Below are 19,318 nucleotides of genomic sequence, written 5' to 3' on the forward strand. Positions count from 1 at the left end.
GTTCTTTCTCAAGGAGGAATTATAAGCGGTAAATAAAGAAGAAAACGCACATCTCTGCCTGGAAAATATTGATCTAGGCTCTTCTTAGCTAAAAGATACCCGGTAAAATTCTCTGAAGAGGAAGAGTTAGTTTTTAGCCTGTGTGCTGAACAGATCTGTAAACTGGATCCTGCTCTTTTTAGGGATAGAGGAAATTACAATCATTTTGGCATGTGAACATCAGAGATTTCATGATTTATTGCCCTCACTCCCTGAGAAGAAATACTATGCCAGTCACAGAGACAGGGATCTGAGGCACATGCTGTATTAAATCACTGGTTCACGGTCTCCTAGAGAGGCTGTAGGGCTGAATCCTAGCTTCCAGGCCTCCCCTCCAGGTCAAGGAAAACTATCAGGGACAACGAAAACCTTGAATACCTCATTGCAAATACAGCAAGGGCAACATGAATTCCAATTCTTCGCATATCTTTACCTCTCAAAGCCAAGTGCTTTGTAACAGCCTCTAAAACACAAAGTCAGTTTAATAATCATACAACCACAACCTGAGAAGTACTTGCTTTTCTATAAAACCATTGCATAGTTTGGGATACATTTTTATTTCAAGAGGCTGTGTGTAGGAGAAAATCAAGAATCACAGAATTAAGTCGTTTCCTCTCCTGACACATGGCTTTATTGATACACTTCATGCCCAGAGCCCTGTAAGTCTGTTCTCTATCAAAGTCATAAATCTCTCACTTTATCTCATTCTATCTCCACTTTCATCTGTGAAAACAGAAATTTACCTACCAGACTTTACAGCTCTGTCTCACATCTATAGAGCAACCTGGCACAACCAGACTGGGACCGAATGCTAGTAGTTGAAATCTTAATTTGACTAAGCTGAAGATCAATATTCTCCCAATGCGTTGTTTTAGGACAGCTAATTTTAATTCAAGTTCTTCCAAAGGAGAAAAAAAAATACTAATCTTGAGATTGGGCAGTCCTTTGTGGGGCCATGAAGCCCAAGATATCTTCATGAGTAGAGGACAGCCAGGAGGCGGCAATCTGTTAAACCTACCCCACCGTGCTGCTACTGGGCGAGTCATTTACACCAAAACCATTCCCAACAGACATTCGCCTACCCTAGGCTTAAATACTTCTGCTAAGAGATGTTCTGTATTTCTAGTAAGTTTAATCATCATTACCGCTGGAGGAGATGTTTCTGACACCTTATCATTGCTTGTTTGAGCTGCAGGCCTTTCAGCAGACACAGAAAACAATGTTTTCTTCCTCTTTGTGACAGCTGGGTACAAACCAAATGGTTTTGTCATCTGTCACCCCCGGCTTTTCTGCTTAAAAGCCAAACCCAAGCTTTTTAATCAATAGGGTGAATTTACTGTCATTAATGTCACTCTCTTCCCTCTCCTACGCGTTTCTGTTATTAAGCAGCAATTAAGAGGGAGCGAAATTTCGGTAAATGATACTGTAGTGACAGAAGGCACAACAAAGCGGGAGAGGCAGAGCGGCCCGGGCGGGCACACCTCCCACGGGAGGCAGCTCCACGGCGTGCGGGGGCCCCCGCGCCCCCCGCTCCGGGCCAGCACCCCGCGGCCCCGCAGCGCCGGCCACAGGCAGCTCCAGCGCCCCCGACCACGAACCCGGCCACGGAGGGAGCAGGAGACAGGCCCGCCACCCGCCGTCCCCCGCCGCCGCCGTCCCCCGCCGCCCGCCTCGGCCCAGCCCCAACGGATCGTAGAGACTCGCATCTGCCGGCCGCGCGCCGCGGCTTTTCTAGCCCGGCCCTCCAGCAGCTCTATGGCCTTGGCGTACTGCGTGCGCTAAGGGAGGCGCTTTACGGCAGCCGCGCTCGGCTCCTTCACGGTTGGGTGGGTGTTTTTTTTTAATTTTACGACAGCCCTGTCGCGCGGCGCTGACGCGGAAAGGAAGGGCCCGGGCTGCGCGCGGCCTCTTTCCTTCCCCGCCGCTGCCGCCGCCTCCGCCATCCGCTGCCATCGGGGCCGTGACGGGGCCGCGCAGGTGAGGGGGGCGCTGGGGCTGCCCTGGGACAGGCCTCCTGCCCTACCGACACCTTCCTGCCAGCATCGGGACCCCCGGCCCCGCCCCGGCGTTGCCACCGGTTCCGGTGGGGGCCGGGTCCCCGCCCCTACCCCGACACTTACAGTGACAGCGGCGACCGGGGGTCCCCAGCCCACCCCGGCCGCTCCGCTGGGTGCGGACCCGGCTGGCGAAGGCGGCTCCGCGCCCTCCGCTCCCCTCGCGGCCGCGCCGGGGCCTGCACCGGGACAAGGCCGCGGGCCCCCCGTGCCCCACTGCCGCGGGCGTCGGGGCGGGCGCGGGGCTCGCCATGCGGCGGCCGAGGGTTTAGGGGTTATTCGTGGGTTTTCTCCCCTCTAGAAGTTTGAAAAATGGCGAAGTTTGTGACACCCGTGATCCAGGACAACCCCTCCGGCTGGGGCCCGTGCGCTGTGCCCGAGCAGTTCAGGGATATGCCCTATCAGCCCTTCAGTAAAGGAGACCGCCTGGGAAAGGTAACGCAGTCGTGCCATGGCATGTTGGGCTGCTGCTGAGCAAGCCCCGTGTGCCTTCTGGCACCCCACCCCTGCACACTGCCCCCGGTTTTTGCTTCTTACTACTGCGGTTGCTCTTCTGACACCCTTTGCAGCACATCCTAGCATGTAACACACTTGTGAACAGTCAGCAGGGCTGGCAAGCAGAGGCGGGAAGTGAAAGGATTAGTTCTGGACCATGCAGTGGTGTTTGCTGCTTGAAGTCCTGCATATATGAAGTCAGAGGTTGAGGAGGAGGATGCCTAACACTAACTTATTTTGACTGTTTATGCTTGTCCTTAGGTGGCTGATTGGACAGGAGCCACGTATCAGGATAAAAGATATACAAGTACGTGTTGTCTGATGGCTGCTCTTGTGGTTTGTTTCCTGCCAAGTTTTCTCCAAGTGGCGTTCCTGCTTTCATGTCTCACACCCTCTCTGGTGGTTGCCTGCACACCTCAGCAAGAGAGGCTTCTTAAATTAGGAAGCACGCGTCACCCAAGGGAGGGCTCTGTGGGGCTCTCCCTGTCCTTAGGGCTTACTCATTATTTTTGTGCTGCCTCATAACTGGGGCTTCTCAGGGAGGCTTGGAGGGGTGGGAAGCATGCTGGTGTAAGGCAGGAGTCCCTATTTGTGCATCAGACTTGGGTGAAGGCAGTTGGAGGGAATTCTGGGGGAAAATGGGCAAAGTGTCAGAGGGGTTTTCTAGAAGCTTGGTGTCAAGGTGCTTTGTTTTATTTCCAGACAAGTACTCGTCACAGTTTGGTGGTGGAAGTCAATATGCATATTTCCACGAGGAGGATGAGACAAGCTTCCAGCTGGTGGACACAGCACGAACACAGAAAACAGCATACCAGAGGAATCGTATGCGATTTGCACAGGTAGAATGTTTTCAGAAATGGGCCCAAAGGAGAGCTTCAGCAGCACAGAATTACGTTTGCAATGCAAATGTTTTGGTTTTTTCCTTTGTTTCATTTCTGCAGAGGAACCTTCGGAGAGACAAGGACCGTCGGAACATGCTGCAGTTCAGCATGCAGACACTGCCAAAGAGTGCCAAGCAGAAAGAGAGGTGAGGCTGCAAATGTGAACATACCATTAACTGGGTTGGACTGTGTGAACATACTGTTGATACATTTATGAAGTTACTGTGACAGAACCCACTAGGGTGAACAGTCAGCCAAGAAGAATTTCAGGATATTTCGCATTCGATGCTCTGCTGATGTTGGCGACAGACATGGATACCAAACAGCTGTCCTAAGAATTTAGGAGAATTTTTGAATCGTATTTGAAAAGCAAACATGGTGTTTTAAAGCAGAGCTTACCCTTTCTTAAAACTTTGTTGCAGTCTTTAGAGATGAAAATACTTAAAGAGCCGCTCAGAGTAAAGAATAGAGCTTTTAATGCTTCAGGTATCTTGATGAACAGACAGCTCAGCAAATGTTTCAGCAGCTTGATGCCTAAAAGTATTGCTCCTCTGGTGGTAATCTAGAAGCACAGGAATGGTTGTGGCATGTAGGAGTTAATTTCTCTTAATGGCTTTGCTCATATTTGTCATTTTAGAGATCGTTTGCGTCTACAAAAGAAGTTTCAGAAGCAGTTTGGAGTGAGGCAGAAATGGGACCAAAAGTCACAGGTAAACTAAGAAGCTTTCTGCCCGCTGCGATGATTTGGTTCTCTGGTGATGCTCACGGGGCCCCTCCTCTTGCACAAATCCTGATGTGCTGTGTCTCTGTTTCTCTCTCCCTATCTGTCCTCCCTCTGGCTGCACAGCAGAAGCCTCGTGACTCCTCAGTTGAAGTTCGCAGTGATTGGGAGGTGAAAGAAGAGATGGATTTCCCTAGGCTGATGAAGATGCGCTACCTGGAGGTGTCAGAGCCACAGGACATGTGAGTTCACAAAACAGCCATTTGCTTGCTTCCTGAACTGTTCAAAAATGAACACATTTTGGGAAAGCAGCAGGGCAAGGGTTTCCTGGCCTGGTCGCAATGTTCTTTCTCACTGAGGTACCAAAGCAGTGGGAGGTAATGGAACACCCAGCGGGCCCCTCAGTCCTGGGCAGTTCATGGGTGGTGTTACGTGTAGTGGGTGTATCAATGTGGTGCTCCTCTTCCCTCTGCAGAGAGTGCTGTGGAGCTCTAGAGTACTATGACAAAGCCTTTGACCGCATTACAACAAGGAATGAGAAGCTACTGAGGAGCATTAAGCGCATCTTTCACACCGTCACTACTACTGATGACCCAGTTATCCGAAAGGTGTGTTTCCTGCTTTGTAAAACGCAGTAGTGTGTTTCTCAGTGCCTGCTGTTAGAGACCAGCTGTCACCGTCAGACCAAAGTTAAGAGAAGGGCAGAAGAATTCTGGATCCCTAAGCTTGCAAAGAAGCATTAGCTGGTATCGTTATTTTTCTTGGGTCCAAGGCAGAGCTAGAATAATGCAAAATGAGGAATACTGGCAAAGGAACAGCTGTAATTCTGGAAGGGCAAGCAGACCGGTACTTGAGATCTGTTGGGAGAGAAACTTCCATATAAGAGACCTGGTTCTTGAGGTTTCTGCTTTTGGAGATGGGGAAAGCTTGAACATTTTTCTGTGTGACCCAGTCGGCAATAAGGAGCCATGCCTTTTCCCAACAGAATTATTTCATAATGCGTTTCTTGCTTTTTCCTTGTTTGGGTGAGGGTGGGCCTGGATTTCTGGGTAGTACCAAATGTTTGGTCTAGCTGTTGGTGGTGTACCTACCAACCCAGCTTCCTCAGCCTAGGAGAAGATATTAATCATCTGATTTGCTAACACTTTTCATCCTGGTTGGGGAAGGGAAGGGGTGTCTGTTCTGGTTGCTGAAACACAGTTTTCTCCTCCTCCTGTGTCCATAGCTGGCCAAGACCCAAGGGAATGTGTTTGCCACAGATGCCATCCTGGCCACCCTGATGAGCTGCACTCGCTCAGTCTATTCCTGGGACATCATTGTCCAGAGAGTTGGATCCAAGCTTTTCTTTGACAAGAGGGATAATTCAGATTTTGGTGAGGAAAAGCCCTGAAAGAAATTTCTGTTACAGTAGCTAAAGGTTATGCTTTTTTGAGTTCATTCTGTGTCTCAGTGTCCAGACTGATACCCCTGGAACAAACTGATTGCTGCAGTACAGTTGCTGGCTACAAGGATAACTTCAGTATTGATTTGCTCCCGCTTGGGGCTGGAGACTCGCTGAAGCTGATGTATTTACTCCCCCTGAGTATAACCACTTGTGCCTGGTTTTCTTCCCAGACCTCCTGACAGTGAGTGAAACAGCCAACGAACCACCACAGGAAGAGGGCAACTCCTTTAATTCTCCACGCAACCTTGCCATGGAAGCTACCTACATCAATCATAATTTCTCCCAGCAGTGTCTGAGGATGGTAAGGTTGAGCAGTGTTGGCTAGTAGGGTCTGTGTTTCAGAGTCTTGAGACTTCGTTAAGGCTGCTATAATAATGCAGCACAGGAGTCGTTTAATTGACAGAGGTTATACACTGTTACACACTGATTTTCCTTTACTTTTGAAGGAGGTGGGATTACTTCTGGTGAGGAGTGTGATCTGTTGTAGGAAGTTTTTCACCTTTTTTCCAGAAAGAAGAACTCACACTCCCATCAGTGAAGCAAGCAGGTTTCTGAGTACACCTAGTAAAGCTGAAGTGCCAGTAGAAGTACTGCTTACAGGGAAGTGACTGATGTGAAGATGGGGCTTCTTATCTGTCTTAATATTTTAGCATTTTTCTATATAAGGAAAATAATCTACTGTTGCTATAAGAGAATATTTAACCCATAGGGGAGAGCTGCCACAGGATTTTTCTTCTGACATGCCCTTCTGTTTCCTTCTGCAGGGAAAGGAGAAATACAAGTTTCCCAACCCAAACCCCTTCGTGGAGGATGACATGGATAAAAACGAAGTAGCCTCTGTTGCATACAGGTATGTTGATCTCTGTCATGCCCGGGTTTGGCAAGGGGTCAGGATGTCAGCATGGTAACGGAAACAAAACAAGTTAGGAGTGTTAGTGATAGAAGCTTTACCATGAGAGGGATGCCTGGACATCCTCACAGTGAACAGATAAGAGGGAGAGAGGATTTTGCTGTGTGCCTGCATGGATCTGAAAGAGAGCAAGGGTCAGAAATAACCAGGTGGATTGTTTCTTGGCAGATACCGAAGGTGGAAGCTGGGAGATGATATAGATCTCATTGTCCGCTGTGAACATGATGGAGTAATGACGGGAGCAAATGGAGAAGTGTCGTTCATCAACATCAAAACACTGAACGAGTGGGATTCCAGGGTGAGGAAGAACGGGATCCCAAAGCTAGCTCTAACAGCTTCACTGCTGCCTGACATGCCAGGTACAGCAGGCAAAATGAGACAAACATCTGGTGGTGTTCCCTGGGTGGTTACGTTCCACTAAAGGAGTATAACTTTGGTGGACAAGCAGTGCTGATGGGATTCACCCCCAGATGTCAGGTAGCTGGTTTTGAACCCTCTTGTCCCCAGGTGCTGAGCACAGCAGCCAGCCTGTTCCCATGCTTCCCTAGTGAACTCTTCCCTCACAAACTTCCCTTCCTAACCAGTGCTGCAAATGTTGGCCAGTCCCTGCTGTTTGCGTTTCTCCCTTTCCAGTGCAAGGGCTTTCCCTGTAGGTTACTATTTGCATTCCCTCATACAGTACCATAAGGTAAACAGAAGAAACTACCTTATGTGATGTCAGGATGGCTGAAGAGATGAATGCTGCTGGCTTGTTAGGTTGACCCTAGTTCTGATTCTCCTGTCAGTATTGCAATGGAGTGGACTGGCGCCAGAAGCTTGACTCTCAGAGAGGAGCTGTGATTGCCACAGAGTTGAAAAACAACAGCTACAAATTGGCCCGCTGGACATGCTGTGCACTGCTGGCTGGATCAGAGTATCTTAAACTCGGGTAAGCCAGGGTTTCAACACCAAACTTCCTTTAGGTGAATTTTCCAGTATTTAAGTTGGTGTACATAAAATTGAACTATTTGTAGAATGAGTAATCATAAAATCACCACATGTTTTGAGTGGCCAAGAGGGGAAAGTTTGTGCTGAGTGCACGAGTCCTGGTGTAAGCCGCTTCCCCTCAGTGCGTGGCTGATGTGCCCCTGCTGTGACTGACCTAGTGAGACCTGACATGTGTGATGGGCAGGTGGCCTCTGCAGCTCTCAGCCTGTTTGCCAAGATTGTCAGCGAGGGAAATAAGTGCAGTGACTATGCTGTCTGTCAGGAATTTGATTGAGATCCTCAAGTGCTCTACTACTGAGAAATTGGACGGAGGGGAGGATTGTCACATCCCTGTTGGAACTGTTGGCTTAAAACCAGTTGAGTCTGTGCTGTGGATAACGAACAGGAGGTATTTGCTAACTCTGTTCCGGGGTTCTGCAATCCTAGGTTCCACACTCAGATATGGGACTGATGCATTTGTATCTGTTTAATTGTAAACTCCCAGCTAATCATGCATTGCTTAATTTTTGTCTGTGGGACTAATTTTTCTGTATCTTTTGTACCATCTCATTTGATTTGAGGTGGTGGAAGGATTCCAGTTACATTACTGATTGACAGCATGTAGCCAGGAGATCCTCTTAGCTTTTAGTGTGGGAGTATTAGGGTTTTTCAGCCCAGAAAACAAAACTAAGATGATCATGCTGCTTTTCTTGGTGTCATTCTTCTGCTGGTTGAGTGTAATGTCCCGATGCCCCTCTGGTTTCTTCCTGCCCCTCCTAGGTATGTATCCCGTTACCATGTGAAGGACTCTGCCCGCCATGTGATCCTGGGCACCCAGCAGTTCAAGCCAAATGAGTTTGCCAGCCAGATTAACCTGAGCATAGAAAATGCCTGGGGCATTCTGCGATGCGTCATCGACATCTGCATGAAGCTGGATGAGGGGAAGTACCTCATTCTCAAGGACCCCAACAAGCAGGTGATACGGATCTACAGCTTGCCCGATGGCACCTTCAGCTCTGATGAAGATGAGGAGGATGAGGAGGAAGAAGAGGAGGAAGAAGGTTCGTAGCATACTTGGTGATTTATGCTTTTAATGTACTGGTCTGGATGAAAAGGGGTGACCTGTGAGAAAGACCAGATCTGAAGGGTGAGATCTGAGTTCAGCAAGGCTGAAGAATACATGGTCTTGAGGATGGGACTCGGTGGTGGAAGTGGTGAGAGTGATATTGGGAGTACTCAACCAGAAGCACACAGAACTTGAGAGCTGGAAATGCAGATGATGTGCCTTTGTGGATACAGAGCGAGGAATGATTTAACTGGGGGTGGGGTGGGGTAAGGCCCCAGGTCCAGAGCACCGACTGGGAAAGTGAAGCTTGCCAAGGAGCCCTTCATTCAGCAGCCGCAGGATTTGGGGGTGTGGGTGGGTGCTGATTCCTCTTGGTACCAGGATATTTTTTTAATGCAGTTTTAGAAATGGAAGTAACTATGGCACATTTAAAACACGTGGTGACCTAGCCTCATTGAGGTAGCTCAGTGAAGGCTTCTATAAAGTGACTGTTGAAGCTGACAGTCGCTGCCTGTGGGAGTACAACTGCTGTCCCTCCTTCGGTGCCTAAAACTGTCTGTGAACCCTGACACGTGATCTGAATGCACTCTTGTCAACAACGGGAAACCATTTCACCTAAAGCTTTTGTTTCAGTGATACGGAAAATGTCTTCTAGCTTTACCCTCTTTTTCCTCCCTGACCCCCCCCCACCCCACCCCCATCCCTTTATTTTGTTAGACGGTAAACTTAACCTGGCTGCTCTGGTCTTTTATTATAGAAATTTCAGGTCGCTGTGTAATTTGCTCAGGAATGTAAGTTGTGTAATTCCAAATGACGCATGTGTGGCCTGGGCTGATGTAGGGGGTGCGGGAGGGGGGGTGACAGGGACACTGAGGTGCGGTGATTGTCCCTGAAGTGGGATATTCTGCTTCTTTGTGGCATTTCCTTGGCAGAAGGGGTGTATGTGGGGGGCTGTGTGCCAGCCTTTCGCCAGCTCCATATGCTCCATGACTGTTTCTCTTCTCTTTCAGAGGAAGAGAGCTGAAGCCCGCGGCCAGCTCGGGGGGCCTGGGGCCCAGGCAGTGTGTCCCCCGCGCGCCCTCTCCCCGATGCTGCTGGAGGGGTGGGCGGCAGCTGCACCCTGGCGCCCGGCTGCTCCGCGGATACACCACCCGGGGTGGGAGCGGAATAAAGCTGCTGTTGCTCAGTGACGCCGTGTTGCGTGTGCCTGGGGCTGGGGAAGGGGGTGTCACCGGCGGGGCGGGCGGGCCGGGGCGGTACCGGCGGGCCCCGGGGCGGGGCGGGGCGGCTGGCGGGCTGCGCTCCCGCCCGCGGCTGCCCCTTTAAACGCCCCTCCCCGCCCCCGGACACGTGGTGCGCGCGCGGCGGCGCCATGGTGCCAGCGGCGGGAAGCGGCGGTGTCACGTGACGCGCCGCGCGCCTTCCCGCCCCCCCCCCCCCCCCCCCGTCACTCGCCCCTCAGCGCGCGGCCGCGCTGCCCCCGCCCCCTCCCTCCCCCTCCCTCCCCCCCTCGGCGCGGCGGCCGCGGCGCGGGAGGAGGGGAGCGGCGCGAGCTCTGCGGTGCAGGTGCGGCCGTTCGCGGGACGGGTCCGGCCGGCTCGCGGCAGCAAGGTGCGCCGCGCGTCACGTGCGGCGCTTCGCGGGTGGTGGCCACGCCCCGCACGCCATTGGACGGGGGCGGGGAGGGCATCGGGGCCGAGGCCAGTCCCTATTGGCGGGGGAGCGAGGGCAGTGCGGGGCACCCCATCTCCCATTGGCTGATGGGTTTGCACCTCCCTTTTCCATTGGCCGTTGGGGCTCCGAGGCGCGGCGGGGGCTTGCGGCCCACAAGTGCTGCCACACCTTTCTGCCTGCTCACCCCATGCTGTCAGCTATTGGCTGGGGCAGGGGGCCCTGTGTGCCCATTGGCTGGAAGGCCTGGGACCCCTTTTGCTATTGGCTGGCAGGGAGCAGGACCCCACCCCAACACCCCTACCTCAGCTTGGGGCCCTGAGGGGCGGTCGTGGTACCACTGCGGCTAGGCCTAGGCAGGGGGTGAGCACGCATGGGCCAGGCCAGGAGCCTTATGCAGGGAGGCCTGCGCCCACTGGAGCGCTCAACCCCTCAGTGATGCCTCCCTGGTTCTCTCCCGCGCAGGGGTAGCAGTCCTGGCCCCACCATGGCCCTGGCCCTGGCAGTCTGTGAGACACTCCTGGGGCTGGCCTTGTATGCCAGCAGCCTGCATGTGGTGAGCGGCACCACTTTCCTCTACCATGACTACTGCGTCATTGGGGCTGGCCCCTCAGGCTTGCAGGCAGCCTATTTCCTCCAGCGAGCCGGCCGGGACTACGTCGTCTTTGAGCGGAGCCATGCTCCTGGCAGCTTCTTTGCCCTCTACCCTCGCCACCGCAAGCTCATCAGCATCAACAAGCAGTACACCGGCAAATCCAACAGTGAGTTCAACCTCCGCCATGACTGGAACTCACTCCTCAGCCACGACAGCCAGCTGCTTTTCCGACGCTACTCCCATGACTTCTTCCCTGATGCTGACACGATGGTGCATTACCTGGAGGACTTTGCTTCCCGGCTGAAGCTGCGGATTCAGTACAACACAGCTATCATCCACGTGACACTGGAGAAGGATGAGCTGGCATGGAATGGCCACTACTTCCTCCTAACTGACCAGGACAGGCAGAACTACAAGTGCAGGTAAAGGGCAAACCCAGGGCTAGGCATACCACCCTTCACGGGTGTCTTTGAAGTTACAAAATTGCAGAATAATTTAGGTTGGAGGAGACTCATAAAGATCATTTTGTCCAAGCGCCCTGCCCAAAGCAGGACCAGCAACATCAGGTTACTCACAGCCTTGGCCTGTTGAGGCATGAGTATCTCCAAGGATGGAGATTTCACAGCCTTTTAGAGCCTTAACCACTATCACAAGGGGAAAACATTTTGCTGAGATTGGAGGTGCAGATGGGTGGAATAACTGCTCCTGGAAAGGTGTTGCCTTTTGCGAGCGATGTTACGCCTCAGACAGCTGAGAGCTGGCAGACAAACTGGCTGAGATTTCCATCTTTGATAGATATGGTTGAAATCACTTTTGTTTTATCACTAAATAATTATTCTCTGAAAAAAATAATTTGGTTGTACTTCTTGTAGCCACTGGTGCCTTTATTACAAATTTGAGTGAGTCAATGTGAGGACACTTCACTTCCATTAACCCATATGTGTTCAGAAGTACACCCCAGCCAAATGAAGCCCTGGGCTAGCACAGATCTGGCAGGGGGAAAACACTAAAATGTGGCTGTTGCTGTAGAGAAGTAACTGGTGGTCCCTGAATTCCCCTTCTCTTTGTCATAATTACACGTGTGTATCCCATACCACCACTGAGCTACATTACTAAAAACCTAGAAGTAACTAGTGTGAACATATGGAGTATATTTCTCACCTCTCCTGAGAACCTCAGCTCCACGACAGCAGGTTGTGCTGGCTGTCGCTTGGAGGTGCGCTGGCTGGCAAGCTCAGAGGGGACAGAAGGCAATCCCAGACACTTACACACCACAAGCAAATTGTTCTTGGGAGCTGCGTGAGCAAGGCTGGGACAGCAGACAGTGCTGCTAGCTTTGGCTACCTGTTGGTTCCATCTTAAGTCACAAAACTTTTGCTAAGATTTAAGTAAGAGCTCTTATGGAGAGAGATAAAAAGATTATTGTACTTAATTTTAGTGTTAAAAATTAGTGAGGTTGCCAACATGCTTTTATGACCAGGAGTTACATTTTTGAAATACTGAAACCGTTTTCTATCCCTCTTAAAAATTACTCTTGTTCTGCTGTACTAAAAGGCAACACAAATTTTAAACCAAAGTAAATTTTTGTGCGACTTATAATCAACCTGTGAAACTTCAGTATTATGTGTATTGTCGGTGGGTACATATGAGTAGTACTCGCACATTCATAAACAATGGAGGGAGACATATATGTGCAGGATCCGTGCTGACTTTTCCTAGATGTAGTGATGTTCCTAACAATTTTTGTTGGCCTGAGGATAGGGAAGAGAAGAGAGGGTCATTAAGTGAAGCTGAGGAGAGGTTTGTTTTGAAACCATGACCTGTGCAGCTGATCCAGCATGGCTGCAGGGGGCCCATCAAAGCTGTCTTCTGTGGACTGTGCAGGAGAAGGAAGGAGTGATGAGATGGAGCGATGCCTCCACTCCTGTAATTCCTGCATTCCCTGTTGCTTACCCTGTTTTTGCAGCTCTTTGTTGGTCGCCACTGGGATGTGGGTCCCCAACGTGGTAAACTTTCCTGGTTCAGAATACGTTGAAGGTTACGAGACTGTGTCCATCAACCCAGAGGATTTTGCTGGACAGACCGTGTTGATCTTGGGCCGAGGGAACTCTGCCTTTGAGACAGCGGAGAACATTCTGGGTGTCACAAATTTCATCCACATGGTGAGCCGGTCCCGTGTGCGCCTCTCATGGGCCACCCACTACGTCGGGGATCTGAGGTAGGAAACCACTCCTGTTCCTCTTTCTAACACAGCTGGAGTACAAACAAGGAGAATCGATTCTTGCCCAGGTGACAAGCCAGACTGGCACAGGAGGTGCTGTGGTCCTGGGGGTTGCAGAGGAAGCGTGGGGCCTTCTGTCTTTACGTTTTTTGTTTAAAGCAGTCCAGGTTGCAATTGCTGGACACAGGACCTTGAAGAGAGCTCTTTGAGGCCTGTGCGATTAGGAAAACGTCCCGTTGGAAACTATATTATTAAAAAGTGCTGGCTCCCAATTAGTTACCTTGCTTGCAGTCTCAGAGGAGAGATAAGAGGTTGACTACATCCTGCAAGGGCAGTGAGGCAGTGTTATCTGTGCTATTCCTGTGAGCCCTGAGGCTCTGGCAGTAACCTTTGCACTAAAGGAGAGCGTGGGATGCCTGGTAAAGATGTCCTATTTTCAGCAGCTGAGACAGAAGTGTGGATCCCACGTCTCTTCCCTTCTTTTAGCCCTTCTTACATTCTCCTTTTCTTTTTTGCAGAGCAATTAACAATGGCCTGCTAGACACCTACCAGCTGAAATCTCTGGATGGGCTTCTGGAGGGCAACCTGGAAGATCTGGCTATCGTGAAGGACAAGAAAGGGAAGCTGCACATCACGCTCCGGTTCTACTTGGAGAACAGGAACATCAGCGCAGGCATCGACTCCATCACCCTCCCTCAGGATGAACTGGATAATTTTGCTACCCGTGCACCTTACGACCGTGTTATCCGCTGCCTAGGCTGGAAGTTTGACTTCTCTATCTACAACAGGTGAGGGAGAACCAGGATCTCCAGGGAAGCTGGTGTTTAGAGTGAAGGGCCTGAGTAGGGACAAGCGGGGAGAGCAAGTCCTCTCCTGGCAGCACTGCCCAGACGTCCACATGCTCTGAGCTACCTGGTGCTGTACAGACATCTGTTTACTCTGCAGCTATGGCCTTGTCCCTGTGGGAGTGTGTGTGCCACTGCCGTCTGACTGACAGGCTCTAAGGCTGAGCAGTTGGCAGTGGTGGGACCTGGGTGACACAGAAACATTTGTGCCTTTAGAACTTAACAGCCTGACCTGCCAGATCACATGGAGAAGGCTAGCAATGTTTTATGTGTTGGGTTTTCTTTGCAATGAGGATGGTACAGGTACAGATTGCTACAGAAAGATTTTTTTTTTCTGCTTTTTTACCCTGAGGATGCAACCTTCACTCTACCTTGGTTTGTCTCCTAGTACATCCTGCAGTTGAAAATGGTACTGCTAACTTCCAAAATTCACTGTCAATGGCTCAGGCTAGAATTTGGTCTTGTCCAGAGCTACCTTGAGATAAGCATCCTTGTCTTCTGGAAGATCCTTGTTGTAGGAGCGAATCGCACTGAAGGCAGCGGGGGCATGAAGCAGTGTCTTGCAGTGGCTGCATTATAGTGTGTGCCTTATGAGAAATCAGTTCTATTTTTCCACCCCCATCCTTCTTGACAGCCTGCTCTTCTCTTTTGCACATCAGATCTCTTAAAATGATGCCAGGAAAAGGGAGTAAAAAGAAATATCCTCAGATCAAACCCAGCTATGAGTCCAGAAGCACTCGGGGTCTCTTTGTTCTCGGCACTGCTAGCCATTCTGTTGATTTCAGGAAATCTGCCGGGGGCTTCATCCATGGATTCCGGTATACAAGTGAGTACTGGGCTGAGGAAAGGCAGAGCTGGGAATTGTTCTTCCCTTCAAAGGAACAGTTCATAGCTTACTGCCGGAAAGATATCACCCTTAGTCTTCTGCTGGCAATAAGAATGACAAAACACAGCCCAGCTGCAGCTGTGTCATCTGAAGTGGAGAAGAAGTGACTTGGGGTCATATCTGAAGTTTTTGGTTGTCTGTCTTTGTTTTGTCTTGTGTCTCTCTTGCCCATTGCCTCTTATTTATGTAACACAATAGATTTCTGCCTGCCAGATGCTCTGCCTCGTGACAGGCTGTGGGTGAGAGGTCTGTGCTGTGGAGTTAAAACCCAGCGGTTTTGGACAGCAGAGAGAATTTCTGTCTTTATTTGTGTGTGCCCATCCTTATCATTAAAGGACTGCTCAGAAGTAATAAAATATCCCTGAGGACCCCCCGCCCCCTCACCAACCACTTAGCATCACATCAGCTTTCGGAGGGCATCTCCACTGCAGTTAGCAGCGATTGGGGTGGGAGATCGTGAGCACGGATGAGCTGTAAAGCTTATTCATTGTGTCCTGCCAGTATCTGTGTGCTGCAGCAGAGCAATCAGAATTCTTAAAAGCATAAGCTTGGATTTTTAAATGAGCTGTCTTTGTTTCCCTCAATGACTTAGCTCGTGCAGTCCACCGCCTATTGGAAAATCGTCACCATGGTGTCCCCTGGCCATCCACAGTCCACCCTGTTACACAGCTGACCAATTCCATCATCAAGCGGGTGAATGAGGCCTCGGGCCTCTACCAGATGTTCAGTGTCCTGGCTGACATCATACTGCTGAGAGAGTGAGTGAGTAATTATTCCCAGCACTGCACTGCATCATTTCATTCCTTTCTCTTTACCATTGCTTCTTGTGGTGCCACCACACAGATTGCTCTGTTGCTGATATTACCATCTAGTAGGCAGCCACCTCAAAACCTGTACCGCTGCCACAACTGGTGCCACTATGCCCAATTCTGCCACTTACTTAATCTCTCTTAAAGGGCTGAAATGGTCCAGACCTTCCCTCCGGGCTCAGAGGCGTATTGCGCTTTTACTGTACCCAGAGAAAAGCTTTCCTTGAGCAGTGCTAATGTAGAGAGGAATCCCATAATCTGTGAAAATAATGGAGTCTTCTAACAGTATCTGCAGCCTTCATAAGCTTTGCCTGTGGTCCAGCCCAGATCTGTAATGACCAAAATAATTACTATCCGATGGCTTTTTGGCCTTAGCCTCGACCAGCTGAGGGGGTGTTGGATCCCAGCTGGCTTTTCTTTGGTGGAAAAGTCTGATGGTTGTGGTTGTAATTCACAGGAATGCAACGACATTTGAATACCTGGAAGAGTACCCAGTTGGAGTCCTGGCTGAGCTGGAAATGCAGACGGGGAGAAAGGCTCCCGATGGGCTCTTTGTCGTCATCATGGAGTATGGGAGGAATTTCTCTGGGGCTGACAAGGATGTATTCTACTACAACCGAGCCGTGGGAGAGGCACAGCATGCCTGGCAGTCTAACTTTTTGCACCCTGTTGTTTACTATTACAAACACCTCCCAACAGGTAAGCTTTCCTGCTAATTATCTGATACAGGCAAAACGGAGAGGGATGAAGATACTTCAGAGCCAAAGTGGGGAGGGGGGTGGGGACCTGAAGGCACTGCACACCCTTCTCCTCCACTTCTTTCATGTCCATCCTCTGAGGCACCCACCCCGACTGTGAGCTGAAAAAAAAGCTGGGAGTTAGGCAAGAAGTTTTCATCAGACGAACCAATACAGGGAGGGAGGTGAGGGCTGTACCAGAGACTTCACATTTGAGAACAGGAAAAAAAGAGGAACATTGCTTTCCTTTAGCTGGTACCCTGCATGTGTTATGGCAGTCCTGGCAGACGAGGCTGGGCTGTTCAGTGTTACTGCCAAAAGAAAGCTGCTCTCTGTGGCTGGCCCAGGTCTGACAGGTCATGCAATGACAGGGACAGCCAAAGGCTGAGAGTTATATCCAGCAAACACACATGCCTGGAATAGCTTTCCTTGGGAAGTAAGTGTGCTGAATCTTTGGCTCCAGAAACCTAGGGTCAGGGTCCAGCCTGCCTTACACGGAGCAGAGTGATGGGTAGCGGTATTAAAGCTTGCACGCAGCTCAGCTCATCTGGCAGTCCCTACCCGGGGGGAACAGGAGTGAAATGACGGGAATACTGTGGGCAGGAAAAAGGGGCAGCTGTGCAGTGGCAGGGTGGTTGAGGACAGAGCTAGCAGAGGGGATTGCAAATTAAAGTAAGGTAGGGATTAAAAGGTCGGGACAAAAGCTGAAACAGCTGTCATAGCTGCTTTCCACTCTCCAAGCTCTTTTTAATGCCATTTTGATTCCAAGAGATTCCCTTAATGTTCTCTTGGCAGAGCATGAGATGAGACTTCGGCCCCCAGACTGGCCTCTCCCCCGCCCAGATGCTGTCCATCACATTGTGGAGGACTTCCTGACAGACTGGACAGCCCCGAATGCTCACATCCTGCCTCTGAGGCGTTTTTTGGAGAACTGCCTCAGCACTGACCTGCGCAATTTTTTTGCAGGTAATTTGAGCACAGGGTTGAGGTGGCAGGAGGAGGAGGAGGGAGGTGAGGGACAAGCGACAGGAGCGATCTCTTCTGTAAATAGCTGAGATCTCCCTGTGGCACTCTGGTGGTCTCACTGTCAGTCACACCTCTTTGATGCACTTCACAGACAATAAAAAGTGCCTGTGCTGTGTGTATGTTCCCAGATAGCCTTTGCTTTTGCTCACCACTAGAAAGAGACCACCCCAGGCACACCTAGATTTGGGGAAAGGTGTATGAAGTTGGGTTCAATCCCTTTTCTAGCTGTAGCTTTCCTTTCTCCTCCATTATCTGAACATTCCTTTGTACCATTGGGTACCAGATCTCTTTTCATGTACCAATGATGGTATTGCTTTCCCATGGGAAAGGGGAGTGCTGGGATGTGAGAGCTAGAGAGCATCTGCTGCCTCTGTCCCTCCCTGGTCTGGGAACCTTCTGCAGGAACCCCACATGGCATGCAGAGGGAAGCAATCCTGTGGTATGAAGAAGATGCCAGAAGGCTGCAAGCTCAAATCCAGCTCCTTTTCCCCTCAGAGCGCAGAGTGGAGATCCCACCCTGCATCTCCTGAGCTCTGCAGAATTAAGTGGATTGATTACTCTGCTGCCATGCAGGGCAAGGTGCTGGCTGGGAAATCCCAGTCAGCTTCCCTCATCCTCTCTGCCTTTTGTTTTGAGTGAGTCCTCAAGAGTTTACGGGAATTTTTCTCTACAGGTTATCATCTCTCCTGAGCCTGATTTTTGATTCTTTCCCTTGCAGAGTCCTGTTTCATGTTTGCCTTCACCCATCAGAAGCTGCCTCCCTTCTGTCAGCAGGGGTATGTGAGAATGCAAGGGCTCATGGGGAGCGAGGGGCTCCGGCGCCACGCAGTAGAAGCTGGCCTGCTGGAGGATTATGCTCTCACAGACTTTTCAGGTGACAGACCCCCTGACAGCCATGAAGGGTCACAGGACCAGCTGCTGAGAGATCATGCAATACCGGTTCGCCCACTGCAGCATCTTGTTAATGCCAAGGATGAGCTTTAACCTTTCTCGCTCCACATTGAAACCCATTGGTGCTGTTGTGACAGTATTGTAACAGAGATCCACAGCAGGATTCTGCTCTTTCCCATACACCTTTTCCATCCTAATGCCTTCCACTGATCATGAGTTGCCAAAGACCTGCTCGGATCTTCCTGTTACAAAGAGGACCAACGTGTTCTGAAGGATAAGTGAGGGGCCGAAATCCAGTGATGCAGAGGCTCCCATATTGTCCTTGTGGAGTTCAGAGTTGCCTGGAGGTGTTGTTTGTGTTTATCTCGCATACCAGAATCTGCAGCAACATACAGAGGTCACAGGAGAGATACAGGAATGCCTGGGTAACTTAAAACATCACATCCCTCTTTGGAGGTGACCTGCCTGCACCCTGTGGCAGCCCAGTTCAGGCTCTCTGGTCCCCAGATGCCGTACGCTGTGCACACTTGAAGATTTGTTTCTGCACCGAATCCCGAAGTGGTACTCCAGGCAAACTTCCCGTTGTTTTTCCTGCATTTGAGTTAGGCCAGTTGTGTAGCTTGAGTGGAGAAGGGTGGTTTTTAGTTACCATATAGGTCAGATAATTTGTCATTTTCCGGAGAGCACTCCAAGGGTACCAGAATGAAGTACGAGTAGCTTGACTGGAATGCCTGGGACACAGAGACTTACACTGAGTTCGGCTTTGGTGTCATCACAGTTTTCTTCCCCCACACCAAGGAGCCTGAAAGGTTAGCCCCTGTCTTTTATAGAGCATGACCAATATTTCTCCTATTTGCACTACGTCCCATCAAGAAAGTTTTGGGTGGACTTTGATGTTGTTAAAATGCTTGTTCTCTTCTTCTCTGGTCACTTTGAGGTCTTACCAGTGCTGACTGGGAGGCTGTCTGCGCTTTATTGCTGCCTCTGTCAGCCACATGCACTTGTCTGTCCCCTCCCTGTGGGTTCCTTCCACGTCCCTGGGGTTGCAAAGCAAGAGCAGT

At 50.5% G+C, this 19,318-nt stretch overlaps 2 protein-coding genes across 4 annotated transcripts; both read left to right on the forward strand.

Moving 5' to 3' along the window:
• Window positions 1-1,859: 1,859 nt before the first annotated feature.
• EIF3D (eukaryotic translation initiation factor 3 subunit D) lies at window positions 1,860-9,766 on the forward strand. 2 transcript variants are annotated; one of them, XM_055807734.1, is made up of 15 exons: window positions 1,860-2,016; window positions 2,395-2,528; window positions 2,850-2,895; window positions 3,291-3,427; window positions 3,530-3,615; window positions 4,107-4,179; window positions 4,317-4,432; window positions 4,666-4,798; window positions 5,416-5,563; window positions 5,805-5,935; window positions 6,399-6,484; window positions 6,713-6,842; window positions 7,330-7,472; window positions 8,291-8,571; window positions 9,587-9,766. In XM_055807734.1, the coding sequence occupies exons 2-15, from the start codon at window positions 2,406-2,408 to the stop codon at window positions 9,598-9,600; spliced, it is 1,647 nt and encodes a 548-aa protein (XP_055663709.1). In that variant the 5' UTR covers window positions 1,860-2,016; window positions 2,395-2,405; the 3' UTR covers window positions 9,601-9,766. The 2 variants fall into 2 exon arrangements, with proteins under 2 accessions (XP_055663709.1, XP_055663710.1); XM_055807735.1 differs by having other exon boundaries at window positions 4,320-4,432.
• A 261-nt stretch (window positions 9,767-10,027) lies between these two features.
• Window positions 10,028-19,175, forward strand: FOXRED2 (FAD dependent oxidoreductase domain containing 2). Of its 2 annotated transcripts, none has more exons than XM_055807737.1 (9): window positions 10,028-10,142; window positions 10,713-11,264; window positions 12,809-13,060; window positions 13,582-13,851; window positions 14,568-14,734; window positions 15,387-15,552; window positions 16,061-16,302; window positions 17,136-17,306; window positions 18,085-19,175. In XM_055807737.1, exons 2-9 carry the CDS (start codon window positions 10,735-10,737, stop codon window positions 18,348-18,350), a joined length of 2,064 nt encoding a protein of 687 aa, XP_055663712.1. In that variant the 5' UTR covers window positions 10,028-10,142; window positions 10,713-10,734; the 3' UTR covers window positions 18,351-19,175. The 2 variants fall into 2 exon arrangements, with proteins under 2 accessions (XP_055663712.1, XP_055663711.1); XM_055807736.1 differs by having other exon boundaries at window positions 10,037-10,187.
• Window positions 19,176-19,318: the final 143 nt, after the last annotated feature.

This window comes from Falco peregrinus, chromosome 6, assembly GCF_023634155.1.
Source record: "Falco peregrinus isolate bFalPer1 chromosome 6, bFalPer1.pri, whole genome shotgun sequence".
In the NCBI taxonomy this organism is placed as follows: domain Eukaryota; kingdom Metazoa; phylum Chordata; class Aves; order Falconiformes; family Falconidae; genus Falco; species Falco peregrinus.

Coding starts and splice junctions, on each gene's coding strand:
- EIF3D (XM_055807734.1), top strand. CDS start 2,406: ATGGCGAAGTTTGTGACACCCGTGATCCAGGACAACCCCTCCGGCTGG. Junction 5,564..5,804: donor GAGGGATAATTCAGATTTTG/GTGAGGAAAAGC, acceptor TTTTCTTCCCAG/ACCTCCTGACAGTGAGTGAA. Junction 6,843..7,329: donor TGAACGAGTGGGATTCCAGG/GTGAGGAAGAAC, acceptor TTCTCCTGTCAG/TATTGCAATGGAGTGGACTG.
- FOXRED2 (XM_055807737.1), top strand. CDS start 10,735: ATGGCCCTGGCCCTGGCAGTCTGTGAGACACTCCTGGGGCTGGCCTTG. Junction 15,553..16,060: donor GACATCATACTGCTGAGAGA/GTGAGTGAGTAA, acceptor TGTAATTCACAG/GAATGCAACGACATTTGAAT. Junction 17,307..18,084: donor CCTGCGCAATTTTTTTGCAG/GTAATTTGAGCA, acceptor TTTCCCTTGCAG/AGTCCTGTTTCATGTTTGCC.